At 48.1% G+C, this 13,668-nt stretch overlaps 1 protein-coding gene across 4 annotated transcripts in view; it reads right to left on the minus strand.

Annotated features, from left to right (window-relative positions):
* Nucleotides 1-367: 367 nt before the first annotated feature.
* LOC143687210 (putative pleckstrin homology domain-containing family M member 1P) overlaps nucleotides 368-13,668 on the minus strand; it is a 56,446-nt gene continuing 43,145 nt past the window's right edge. For 3 of the 4 annotated variants that reach the window (XM_077163960.1, XM_077163961.1, XM_077163963.1), the window contains 4 exons: nucleotides 9,861-10,054; nucleotides 4,349-4,412; nucleotides 3,630-3,787; nucleotides 368-2,698 (listed from right to left, as the gene is read on the minus strand). In XM_077163960.1, coding sequence (XP_077020075.1) covers nucleotides 2,587-2,698; nucleotides 3,630-3,787; nucleotides 4,349-4,412; nucleotides 9,861-10,054 — 528 coding nt within the window. In that variant the 3' untranslated portion in view covers nucleotides 368-2,586. The other variant, XM_077163962.1, reaches the window with a different exon arrangement.

Below are 13,668 nucleotides of genomic sequence, written 5' to 3' on the forward strand. Positions count from 1 at the left end.
AGGTTTCACATGTGTCAGGGGTCTCATGTGTCAGGGGTCCTATGCTTTAACATTAAGGTACAGGAAAGACACTGTGGTGAAATTTAAGCCATCAGCTATAGTGGTTATATATGCGTGTATGGGAGTAAACCTGCCCAAAGCCCCTGAAATCCTACTCTACAGGGATTCCTGACTCTTACGAGTGGTGATATAGATGGAACACTGTTTATTTCCCTCTCTGTGCCCACTCCTGGCAAAAAAGACCCCTGCCACCTCCCCTGTGCCCAGGTACTGAATAACAGGGAAGGGTGGGCCCAGATAGTAAGGGGTGGCCCATGGTTTCCCTCCAGATAGTGTCAATGTTAGGATTCAGAAACGAGACAAGGGATTAAAAAGATCAGGTCTTTACTGCAAAATTATTCAAAAATCACACAGCAGCAGTTCCTTCAATGCATTGCAAAGCACTCTTCAGGGCCAGAGCCCCACTCACTAGAAACAGTTTATTGCATAAAATAACATTTAAAGAATAGTGTGGGCACTAATGAAGTTCATATCAGCTTTCCACTGGAGGTGAGGGTGGTAGAAGTCAACTCATTTGAAAGCATTAGCAGCTTTTTAGTAATGGGGAGGTCACCCTAATATTAACAGGGTCAGGGGAAGTCCCACCAGTCAAAGTGAGTCCTGTCAGGGCCTCACTTTTGCTGCTTCCTGGGGTTCCTTCTGGAATATACTCATAGGTTCAAGAAAAGAGAGCCAGGCCTGAGTGGGAATGCCCACTCCAGACTGGGCTCCTACCCACTCAGGAACCTGGGGCAATTATGGCTCCAGTCAAGCCATGTTTGTGGTGGGGCTTTAATGCTGGCTATGGGGGTGGGGTTGGGAAAAAGGACCCATTTTCCGACTTAAGAGGCCTTGGTGTTTTGGGCACAGGTTGGCACCAGCTTCCATGATGGAGATGAAGAAACTGTGTGGCAGATTCCTCCCCCTGTGCCACCTGCCTACCGCCTCCTCTATTCTATTGCACAATTTACCCAGCTCCACAAGGCTGGGCAGGTGACTCAGCAGTCAAATCACTCCAAAGGAGAGGTGGGGGTTGGGTCATCTCTTGACAGTGACAGGCAGGACCTCCAGCTGAGGCCTTTAATTGATAGCTGAGTGCAAGTAAGATGGCCAGAGGATTCCAGGGTTGAGAGGAGCCTGCTGGGTCCAGGAAAGGCGGGGAAGGCAGCGGGGCTCTCATGTCCAAATTTCTCCCCAAACTGCAAAGCAATTACCAGCCCCATCTGCCCCTAGACCCCTTCAACAGGCAACCATGCCTCCCAAGTTTCCAATCTCTGGGCATCCTCACCAGGCAAGTCCAGTAAAGCTTTGTGAACAAATGGCTTTGTAAAACTGAGGTTAAGGATCCTTCCACAAGGGTGGCTTTTCCTACATGTCCCTGCACATCTCAGCAGCAGGGCTGGCACTCTTCACAGAACCATGGGGTCAGTTTTTCCCAGTGCAAGGCTGACAGCCATGGTGCCCAAGGCTGGCTCTTTGCCTGAGCTTGCTGCCCTTTCTGTGGGTCCTGCTTATCTCCCTGCCCTGGCAGGGGTCAGTCAGGCAAGGAGTGCATTCCATGAGATTCTGCCCAAGGGGGTCTGAAGTGTCTGCAGCAGCTGCCTACCCATCTGGCTGGCTGGCTGTGGTGGGAGTGGGAGTGAGGGTGTGGGGGTGAGGGGTGGGCAAGATGATGACCCTTCCCTGGAACAAGGAAGACTCAAAGTGCTGACAGTGCTGGTTTCGAGTCATTTCCCCTTCTGTTGGGACCAAGGTCCCTGGCCACAGAAAAGCTGGGTGGGGCTCTGACACCAAGAAAGGTAAGGGGCCTTTCAGGTGAGGAGGGTGGGGACAGGGAGGAAAAGAGAGAGAAGAGGAAGAAGGTGGTGGGTTGACACTGTCATCTGTCCTGCTGATGGGCGGTTTGGAATGCTGCCCACAAGCTGTCAGCAGTGAGCACCCAGCAGGGGTACAGGAAGGGCACCAGATCCAGTTGACAGGCTCTGTCCCTGCAGTGATCTGTCCATCAGTTACCCACCCACCTGCAGGGCAGGTCTCAGCAGCTCCTGCACATCCTGCTTAGGGTAAGAATGCTTGGATTTCTTGGATGACTTGTGTAGCATGAAGAATAAAAATATATTTTCTGTTGAAATAGGAAGGGGAAAAAATCCACTTAAAAAAACTAGTCCTTCTAATCAAGAATACGGAATTGAAAATGTTCCCCAAGTCTCATTTCCACAGTGTTTCACAGACCTAATGGAGGTATGAGTGACAGTGAGGTGAGCTGGGGCCTGATTAGTGCAAAGCCACCCCAGCCCCCTAGGACAGAAGCTGCGTCCCCCACTCCTGAATTAGATGGGTGGTGGGGAGATGGTGAGGCATCATGGGCTTCCCTGCCTTTCTGTTGAGAAGTTCGTGCTCTGGTGACATCTGAGTGTCTTCTTGACAGAGAGAGAGACAGTGGCGATACTTTGAATCAGTAGACCGGGCTGATGGGAAACCCAAATGCAATGGCTGAGCTTCACCCTTACCCCTGCAGTCTGTGGGGTGGGAGACAGGAAGCTGGGGTTAAGTGAGACTGTTCTGTTCTTGGTACTTGCGCCGGCGGGCACAGCGGGGGCAGCCCTTCTTCACCACAGCCTGGCAGCTCTGGTGGAAGACTGTCTTGCACTCGCCACACCTGGGGGAGAAAGCAGTGAGTGCTGTTTGTGTCAAATGGGTGGGGGGCCGCCCCCATGGCTTGGGGTTAGCCAGTGTGTGTGACCAGGGCCCATGATGAGATTAGATTAGATTCCACCACCCATGCATGCGTGCAGCACCTCTCTGTTGTAGAACGAAATTTTCTTGAAACAATGCTTACCAGTAAGTCACGTGATGCATTCTGATAATTCTCTAGCCTCTATTTCACTTTTTAAAAATGCTGTTTGAGACTTGTTAACTTGATTTTTTTTGCCTACGTTTAACAACACTGCAGTTTATAAAACTCAGCTCTAGGCTGGTCAGGTGTTGAATCCTGGCTAGAGGGCACCTACTGAAAAGGAATTAAAGATCCACAAGTTCAGTTTTCCAATCCCATGTGGATTGGAATGAAGGTTTATTGAATTTTTAAATAAATTTTAATAAAAATTTATATTATAAATTTTTCCATTTAGAGGCTTCTGAGCTATGCCATTGAAAGCATTCAGATAAATGCACACTAACTGGGGACAAGAATGATAATTACAGCAGAGGCAGCAACAGCAGCAGGTACCATCCACCAGGTGCCCACCTGGTACCAGGCCTTGTGCCAATCCTCTAGGGTAGGAACTGATAGAATACCCCTTCAACCCAATCACAGACAATAAAACAGGTCCAGAGAAGCCTCCACTCAGAAGCCAGCCGCCCTGTGAGAGCCTCACCCTGTCCCCTAAGCTGAACCAGAGCAGGCCATGACTGCCCAGGGCATGGGCTAGTCTGGACAACTTCTGCCACCCTTCAGCCCTGGCACAGAGTGAATGTTCAAGATGTTCTCACAAAATGGAACTCAGCCAGCCACCTGGAAGGCCCAGGCCAGGCTGTGGGAGTACTGTGTGGGGTGGGGGTGGGAGGCACTGGCTGGGCTTCCCGCATACCTGACTGTGGTGTCAAATTCAAAGGGGAAGATGATGTCGTGGTGGTGGCAGATCTGGCAGATGAAGCCCCGCTGGGTGCACAGGTCACAGTGGTTGACATGTTGGGAGGCAAATTCAATGAGGGTCTTGAGGAATTCTTCGTACACTCCCTCTGCGATCTGTGGAGGGCAAGAGGAGGCCACAGAGCCTTTTAGGCAGCCCCGCTGAAACTACCTGCAAAAGGTGGTTTGTGCTCCTCCCAGCACCTTCCCTGGAGAACTTACACCCCAAGTTCCCACTTGGGCAAGAAATCCTCCCCAAATCAGGTTGAGCAATGCAGGTGTCCAGCCTTTGTGCACTGAAATCACGGCGGGATTTTGAGATTTATAGAGGAGACTCAAATCTGCTGTGTCCTCCCTTAGGGAATGGAGGGTCCCATACTAACATCCCTGTAGCCTTCTCAGCTGGGGTAATTGTCCGCAGTCAGGGAAGGGGCTGAGAACCACTGTGATCTTGGCGATTGCTGGAGTGTCCACTTATTTCAGAAGGGCTGGGAGCTGAGTCACTGCCTCAGGAAGCTTAGGACAAAGAGGAAACCCATTTGGAGGTACTGAAAAGTTGAAGATTGCCATCTTGTCAGTAAATTGCAGGTACACTCTCTTCCATTTCCCTTTCTGATTGCTCCAGGAATAAGCTCTCTCTAGAGAGGTCAATGGGGGTGGAGGACATGACAGTCTCACCTGTTGGAGGTCAGCAACACTGTACTTGTGCGGAGACTCCAAGAGATAATTCCTATGGTTGAGCCTTCAGAGAAAACATAAAAGACTCCTTAGAAAGGTTTCCAAGATCCAGTCCAACCTATATTGTGTTTTCATTCCCTCAGCACTGCTAACCAAGCACAAACACCTTCTGCCTTGTATGAACTGATGGTTAAGAGCACAAAGCAGGTCTGCCTAGGTTCAGAACCTGGTCTGCTAGATAACAAGCTGTTATGACCCCAGGCAAGTTACTTATTTATTTCAGCATTGCTTTCCTATTTATTTATGTAAAGGTCTTTGAGCCTCAGATTTCCTCAACAGAGAAATTAAGTTGTTTTGAGGATTAAATAATTTAACACTGGACACAATACTAGCACACAGTAAGACAATTAGTAATAGTGAGTATGAGGATGAAAGCTAACACCTGGTGCTAGGTACTGGGCTAAGAGCTTTATATATACTAAACTCATTTAATCCTCATAATAATCTTGTGAGGTTGGTTCTATTATAATTGCAATTTTAGAGAAAAGGAGGCACAAAGGGGTCAAATAACTTACCTGAGGTCACACAGCTAGTAAGTGGCAGAGCTGCAGTTTGAATGTAGGAGTCTGACTCTAGAGCCTACACCCATACCCACCAGTAGGTTTAGCCTTTATTAACTGCCACCTCTATGAGTAGGCACAATGCTGGGTGTGCTGCTTTACTAGAAAAGCCATGTTTTAATCAAAATTCCATTTCATAAAGGTAGAATAATTCCTATTCAATACTGTATGTGTGAAACTGTAATCAGATCATCTCCCTGGATGATGTGATTTAGTCAAGAGTGGTGGTTAAACTGGATTAGGTGACGACATGTCTCAACCCATTTGGGTGGGTCTTGCTTGGTTTATTGGAGTCCTATAAAAGAGGAAATGTTTTGGTGAATGGGAGATTGAGAGAGATTCAGAGAAAGCAGAGAACGCTGCAGCACCACGAAGCAGAGAGTCCACCAGGCAGCAACCTTTGGAGATGAAGAAGGAAAACGCCTCCTGGGGAGCTTCATGAGACCGGAAGCCAGGAGAGAAAGCTAGCAGATGATGCCGTGTTCGCCATGTGCCCTTCCAGCTGAGAGGGAAGCCCTTACTGTGTTCACCATGTGCCTTTCCACTTGAGAGAGAAACCCTGAACTTCACTGGCCTTCTTGAACCAAGGTATCTTTCCCTGGATGCCTTTGATTGGACATTTCTATAGACTTGTTTTAATTGGGACATTTTCTCAGCCTTAGAACTGTAAACTAGCAACTTATTAAATTCCCCTTTTTAAAAGCCATTCGTCTCTGGTATATTGCATTCTGGCAGCTAGCAAACTAGAACACCAAGGATGGAAATGCATGGGATGATGCCTCTGCCCTCCTGCAGCCCTGAAGGACAGATATCTGAGTTGCAAGTTTCAGTGCTGTGTAAGAAGAACAGAGCCATGCCTTGGGCCCTGTAGATCCCATTTCAGAGGCAGGGAGGACTGAGGATGGGAGCTCAACTGCTAACCATGTTCCTGTTTCTACTACACCAATGGTCCTGTTGTGGGTGACATACTGAGGGATGGAGGGGAAACACCTGCAGAAATTCCCCTGGTGCAAAAACCTGCCTGGCTCTGCTGTGTGTTTGTGTGGGCAATGGGGAAGGGGAGGAATGCACCAAATCAAAGGAAGCTTGGAAACCTTCCCAGGGACCCCAAGGGTCATGCTGGGACATCAGGAGGAAGGAGGAGACCAGGCCCTGGGGCTGAGCCTCTAGGGTGAGAACTATGGGGCACCCGGAATAGTGCCATGCTCCACCCCATGGAGTAGAGATGTTGAGTCCCAAACAGCCAGGCAGGCCACATTGTGTCACGTGCGTTAAAGATGCTGCCAGCTAGCTACTCAGGTAGCCACGCTGGTTCTCCAGTAAACTTCCAGTTTTCTGGGAACAGGAAGCTGCCATTTATCACCAAGAAAACATATGGGGTAGGGGGTACACAGGCTGGTAGGAAGGGGATGACTGGATGGAGAATTATCTCTATCATCTGTCCTCTGTCTATAGTTGTGGAAGTCCTGGGGGCCAGTAAGGCCCAGGCCCTTCCCTGAAAGCCTCTATTTCCTGGAACTGTCACCATTTTAGCTATCACAAAGTCCTATAATTGGTTTCTTTTCACAATACTCAGTCGAGGCCAGAGGGAGCAAGCACTGTCCAGAGGTGAGAGGCTGCTTCACGTCCTGCCCTTAAGTAAAGAAAGTCAGGTAGACTTGGCACACTCTAAGCCAACTCCTCAGTTTTTCCACCATGCAATGAAAACACCTCCCTCTCTCCTCTGAAACAAGGCTGACTGTTTCAGAGACTACAGGAATCTCTAGAGGTCTCTAGAAGAAAGTGGAAGCTAAGAGAAGGTTGCATCTTGACTCCTGTAACTAATGAAGTGATGGGGTGGGAAAGGGCATTGGCAAGGGGCTGGAAGATCTGAGTTCTAGATCCTGTCTACGTGACTGGGGGTGTGTAGGGGATAGGACTGGGGTAGTGGTATGGCTGTTACCTCCTCCTCCTCCTTTGGGCTCTTCTGGGACCCACCCCTCCCTGGGCTGTTGGGAGGAGCATTTGAGAGCTTTGGCTGTTGGCAAGAGCCCCCTGGGGGGGGGGGGCAGCGGCGTATCAAAATGCCCCTTCACAAAGGTCCAAGATACTCCCGGAACCTCACTATCTCTTGGAGACATGTCCCAGGCCTGCTGGAGGACCTGTTCTTCTCAGAGAACCCAGCCAGGGTACTGCCACTAGCAAAAGTGAATGCCTCCCTGACTTTACCCCCCATATCCAAGATCTGCTCATTTTCTTTCTCAATACATCTCTTCCACTCAACCTCCACTCAGGCCAACTCAGGCCATGCCTCCTCATCCCACTAACCAGCTGCCTGCCCAGAGCTCAGCCCTTTGAACCTATGTGCTCCATTGCTGCCTAAGTAGTTTTCCTAAAACTTTGATTAGAACCTGACAGTCCCTTGCTTAAAACTCTTCAATGACTCCCCATTGCTTGCAGAATAAAATCCAGATGTCTTCCATATGGCGTACAGGACCTTCAGGGCAATCTCTGACCCATACACACACAATCAGCTGCATGGAACCCCGCATAGTTCCTCGTGAGCCATGATTCACCCACCTCCATGCCACGCGTTCCCTTAAGAAAACCAGGTCAGGTTCTCCCCTTCTCCTTTCTTCTCTTATTTTTCTAAACCCCAGTTCAATACATAAATGCTGCCATTTGTGTAGTTAATTGTTTCACATGCATGTGGACAAAGTGAGGTCTGGAGGAATGCTTTAAAAATATTAATGTTGGTGAGATTTGAGAAGGGGTGACTTGAATAGTCTCCTCTGAGAGCTTCCTTGGCCTTCTGGGCCCTGCCAAAGTGTGTCAGGTACCCTCCTTGCAGCGCACACTACGCTGACCCAGGGCCATTTGTCTGTCTATCTGTCTGTGTGCATCCTTACTCTGAGCCCCGAGGTAGCCCTCACCACAACTCAAGAAGAGTCGTGAACTCAGGGTTGCTCCAAGAAACAAAGCACTTTCCCAAGTCAAGCAGGGGACTGGGGTCAGGGACTACTCCCAAGCTCTTACCCCTGCCCTGCCCAGCTTTTGAAATGAATGTCCATGGTCTAGCCCTGTTCACTCCCAGGCTGGATGACAGTAGGTGTGCAGTGCTACTGCTCAAGGATGGGAACAGCAGAGTTAGAAGAAAGAGCAAGGACAGTCTCCTGGGCCCAGCATGGATCTGCCCAGAGACAGGTCAGTAAGGCCAGGAGAACAAATGATCCTGGCCCAACCCAAGTGGATAAACACTACTTTGTGATTCAACTTCTGCCTGGCTTGGCAGGGTAGGGATGGGGAGTGGGGTCAGTGCCCAGAACCCCACCTGTAGTGGTGTGAAGCTTTAGGTACCCTAGAAAACATGTTCTTAAATCTAATCCATTCCTGTGGGTGAATCCATTGAAAATAGTATCTTGCAGTGACATTAATTCAGTTAAGGGGACCATCTCAGATAGAATGGGTCTTAATCCTATTAAGATTTTACCAACCTGCTCAGGAGGAGGGCAGGTGGGCAGGCTCTCTGGAACCCTGGGTCACAGGATCTCATAAAGGATAAGCATGAGTCAATACCCCCTGAGAGGTGAAGACCCAGTTACCCAGCTGATAGTCAAGGCAGCCATAGCCTCCCAGGGTAGCAGCCTCTACAGTCCCTCAATGGTGGCTTTCTTGGCCTTGTCAAGGAGGTTTGGGCTCAAATGGCTCTGTGGTGCCTGTGAAAAGCCAGCCTCTCCCCTTTAGAGAGAGCTCCCAGCAGCAGCCCCCTACTTAAGAACCCCAGGGGACCCATGCTGGGCACTGCCCTGACTACAAGGAGTAGTGCAAGAGAAGCTTTGGGCACTGCTTCCCTTTTGGACGCAACTTCAAAAGTAAAGAGGAACTGCGCTTCAACAAGGTGGTCTCTGAGCCAGCCCTGTGCGGAGGGATGGTGGAGGGGTATCTTGGAGGGGCTTATGAATTACTCCAAGTCCCCAGAAACCTAGCAAAGGCAGACATGTAGCCCATTGTGGGGAGTAGACCCCAGTTCCTCCACATGAGGTCAGCCTTCTTGGGGGCCCCAGGAGAACACAGCTCTACTGAATGCCTGAGCTATGACTTAAGGCCTTGGAGCCGTCTATGCTGGGAACAGAAAGGCCCTCTAAGTCCACGGTGAAGCCCAGCATCACCTTCCAACCTGGAGCACTGAAGGCTTCCAGGCCCTGGATACCAAGAAGTTTCATGAAGGGCATCTTGAGAGTTCCACCCCAATCTTGCTCTTTGCTGAGAACTCTGGGAAAGATGTTATCATGGAGAGCAACGAAGTAGCCACAGGACAGAGAAATGGCTAGAAAAGGAGAGAGAGCAACCCAGCCTTTCATGATCAGGCCCCCACTTGCCGCCTCAGCCTTCCTCTTACCACACTCCCCTGCTGCCCTCCCCATTCCAGCCAACGTTCTTTCCATATATGCTAACTTCGTTCATGGCCTTACACACACTGTTCCTTCTGCGTGGAACACTTTCCCCCTGCCTTTCCCTTTCTGATGCCTCCTCATTTTTCAGATCTCAACTTCCTCCAGGAAATCTGCCCTACCAACCCCTCCCTAGTCTGGGTTAGGTGCCCCACTTTGGTGCTTCCAGGACATCTGACCTCTCTCTACTGGCCCTCACTGCCCTGGTTGTAGTTCTGGCTTATCCATCTACCCTTCCCACCAGAACAGAAGCTCTAAGAGGTAGGAGCTAGGATGCTCAGCAGTGCAGTACACACTGGCACTTAGCATGTTCTCCAATGTTTGTTGAATGAGTAAGTGAATACATGAACAAACAAACAAAACCACCCTTAAAGCGTGCAGTAATTTCCCAAGCCCAGTGGGAAGGAGATCTCAGTCCAGCCCTGGCATTCCTTCAGCAGTGTGTATGTCCAGGGTGCTCACCTCTTGCTTAGCTCCTTCAGGACCCCACTTCGGCATAGGCCCAAATAATCCCCCAGAAGCTTTAGCTGCTCTCGGCTCCTCCCAATGAGGTGCATCTGCTCCACGTGCTCATACAGAGATGGATTCACCAGTTGCAGGTTGATGAGGGGCTGGGTCCGGATCTGCATCAGGAACTTCAGGGCCTGCCGGCAAATCTGGAGATACCACCAGGGGTAGGGAGTGGGAAAAAATAGCCATTCAGTGTTACCTACTAGCTCATCCACCCCTGCAACCACTTAATAAAGGACGTGGTACTATCCTCATTTTTCAGATGAGGAATTGAGGTTCAGAGAAGAAGTGGCTTGACCAGGCCACGTGGCTCATATCTGGTCAAGTCAGGATTTGAACCTAGTTTATCTGATTCCCAAACTACCCACCCTGCACAGCACTGCTGCCCCCTCCTGACCATGTGAGATGAGGGAGGAGCTGCTCTAGTCTACACCCCTTTTCCCCCAGGCCTCACAGACCCTTCTCACTATTTCCTGTCCTCCCAACCCCCATTTTCCTGCCTAAAGGAAACAGGCGCTCCTCTCTGGGCTCTGACTCAGGAACCAGGTGATTGGTCTGAGTCAGGCTCCAACCACAGGAAGCCACAGATCAGATACAGCTTAACAACAGGTTTCCCCAAGCTCACTCAGCTCTTGCCAGCAGCAACAATCAGTGCTCCCCCAAATCTCTGTTCTCAGTTGGGTATTCAATCTCAAACTGGTAGAGTGTTGAAAGTTCTACCCTCAGCCCTGACCCTAAGGACAATGACAATCATTGAGTACCTACTATTTGTACTATTTGATATAGGGCTAAGGAATCACATCCTCTTAATCTTCATAACAGTCCAGTAGGGGAGGTATCATCACCCCCCATTTTACAGAAGAGACTGAGGGTCAGAAAAACTAAAGTGAAAAGGGGCTTGAAATGCTGGTGGTGTCCTGGATGGGATATGGAAGAGGCAAGCCCCTTCCAGAGGCTGGAGGCCAGGGGTTTCCCTCCCTGGTTTTGCTTTTTCCAAGTCTTAGAGGGAACAGAAAAGGAAGTGAGAGACTGGCAGTGGCAGGTATGTGCCCATGACTGGGGGGTGGGGGTGGGGGAGTATCCCCACACCCTCCTTTCCACCCTTTCACCCAGGCTCATCTAGGCATTAAGTGGGACACTTGGTGTGCCAGCCTGTCCCTTATGGCTGTATGGCATTCCTATCTGTTCTCAACCATTAAAAACACAACAGCTGGGCAACGGTGGCTCAGGGGCAGAGTCTCACCTGCCATGTTGGAGACACGGGTTCAATTCCCAGTGCCTGCCCATGTATAAAAATGAAAAAAAAAAAACCCACAACAGCCCATCCTGATTAAGATGACTGAGTGAGATGCTTCGGGGTTCTGCTGCACCCACAGAAGTTTGAACAACCAGCAAGAACTGACAGAAACTTCTGTCTAAAAGCTTCAGAAAAAAGTTACAGGATTGCGGTAATGGGAGGTGAACTGAATCAAGAAAAAGTCCACTTAAAAACCATAGGATCTCACAGAGCCTTGGCTGATCTGTCCCCATCCCCTCAGTTCAGTGTGGAGATAGCCAGCGCTCCCAGAGTGGATCCCTGATTCAGGAGGGAGCAGAGTAACCTTCACGCGCGTGACCCAATCTGTCTGGTGGTGACCTGAGGATCTTGCAGTCCTGAAACTTGCCCTGGGTATAATGCTGTGGGAAAGTAAGCAAGTCATGCTGCCTGGGGCAAGGGACTGCTGGCTGTACGCATATAGTGCAGTGCCCGGAACCGTAGGAAACTGTTTCCAGTGGAAGACGGGACATGTACATCGAGTAAATGGGGGAATTCCTAGGACCACAGAGGGAAGAGGGGACATATATATCGAGTAAATGGGGGAATTCCTAGGATCACAGACATGCCCAAAAGGCTCAGGAAGGCCCCTAGGATTTTATTGGCTTGGAACTATTATTCAGACTTATTTTATAGATAAGTCCTGAAGGACAGCACTAGTACAGGTCAATTTGCAAAGACTTGGGAAAGGTGTTCTCTTTTTTTGTTAGCTCCTAGCATTTAAGGAAAGCTGTCATAACAGAGCCTCAGAGTCTAAATTACAGCAGTAACACCCTAAAATATCAAGATGTCCAAGTCTCCACAAAAGACCAAAAAACGTTTAAAGAACAGGAAGCAACGGCCCAGGCAAAGGATAGTAAAGCATTAGAAACCTTCAGTGAAGAGGGATCAGACCTGGGGCATTCCAGACAAAGACTTTTAAAAAATGGTCCTAAATATGTTCAAAGAGCTAAAGGAAAATATGGACAAAGAATTGAAGGAAATCAGGAAATGAGAGTTAACACAAAGAAATATCAACAGAGAGGTGGAAACTATAAAAAAGAACCAAACAGAACTGAAGATCACAGTAACAGAAATTAAAAATCCCCTAGAGGGGGTTAACATCAGATTGGAGCTGGCAGAAGAAAGAATCAGTGTACTTGAAGATAACAGATATCATCCAGTCTGAGGAGCAGAAAGAAGAATGAAGAAAAGTGAACAGAGCCTGAGGAACCTCTGGGACACAATCTAGTGGCCAATATATGCATTGTTGGAGATCCAAAAAGAGAAGAAAGAGAAAAGGGGGCAGAGAGACAAAACAAGGAACTAATGACTGAAAACTTCCCAAAGTTAACAAAAGACATGAATATACACATCCAAGATGCTCCACAAACTCCAAATAGAATAAATACAAATAGACCCACCATTGTTATAATCAAACTACTGAATGCCAAAGATTAAGAGAGAATTCTGAAACTCAAAAGAGAGAACTATGTGTCACATACAGGGGAGCCTCAATAAGATTTTAGTACTAATTTCTCATTGGAAACTGTGGCGGAAAGAAGGAAGCAGGAAGGCATTTTTAAAGTGCTGGAAGCAAAAAATTACCAATTAAGAATTCTGTATCCAGCAAAACTGTGTTTCAAAAATGAGGGAAGAGGTATATACCCAAAAGAATTGAAGGCAGGAACTCAAACAGATATTTGTACATCAATGTCCATAGCAGCATTATTCACAATTGCCAAAAGATGGAAGGAACCTAAATGTCCATCAACCGATGAATGGATAAACAAAATGTGGTATATACACATAATATAATGTTATTCAGCCATAAAAAGGAATGAAGTTCTGATACATGCAACAACATGGATACGCCTTGAAGATATTATGTTGAACGAAGTAAGCCAGACACAAAAGGACAAATATTGTATGATTTCACTGATATGAAATAATCAGAATAAGCAAATTCATATAAAGTCAGACTATAGAATATAGGTTACTAGGGGACTTGGTAGGGAAAGGGAATAGGGAGTTAATTCCCTATTGATAACTCTATTTAAAGTGATTATATAAGTGAATATCCTTGCTTGTAGTAAATGTACATGGAAGTATTATGTGTTCAAGGAGTTATTTTGTGCACAACCTGCTCTCAAATGTTCACAAAATAGATGGGTGGATGGAAGGAAGGAAGGAAAAAGAGAAATAGCAAAGTTAGCAAAATGTTAAATTTGTTGGTCTGGTTATCTGGGATGGGTGAGGGTATATTGGAGTTCTCCATACGGGGTTTGTATCATTTTTGCAGCTCTCCTATAAGTTTGAAATACTTCAAAATAAAAAATTTTAAAACAAAAAAAATTATCCAAGTCCACATCTAGAAAGTGGAGCCCAGGCCTGAAATGAGGTGGCATCTCTGCATACCAGCTGCCCCACTAACTAATGAGGAGGAAAACTCTCTACCCTGCATGT

Source organism: Tamandua tetradactyla, chromosome 6, assembly GCF_023851605.1.
Source record: "Tamandua tetradactyla isolate mTamTet1 chromosome 6, mTamTet1.pri, whole genome shotgun sequence".
Classification (NCBI taxonomy): Eukaryota; Metazoa; Chordata; class Mammalia; order Pilosa; family Myrmecophagidae; genus Tamandua; species Tamandua tetradactyla.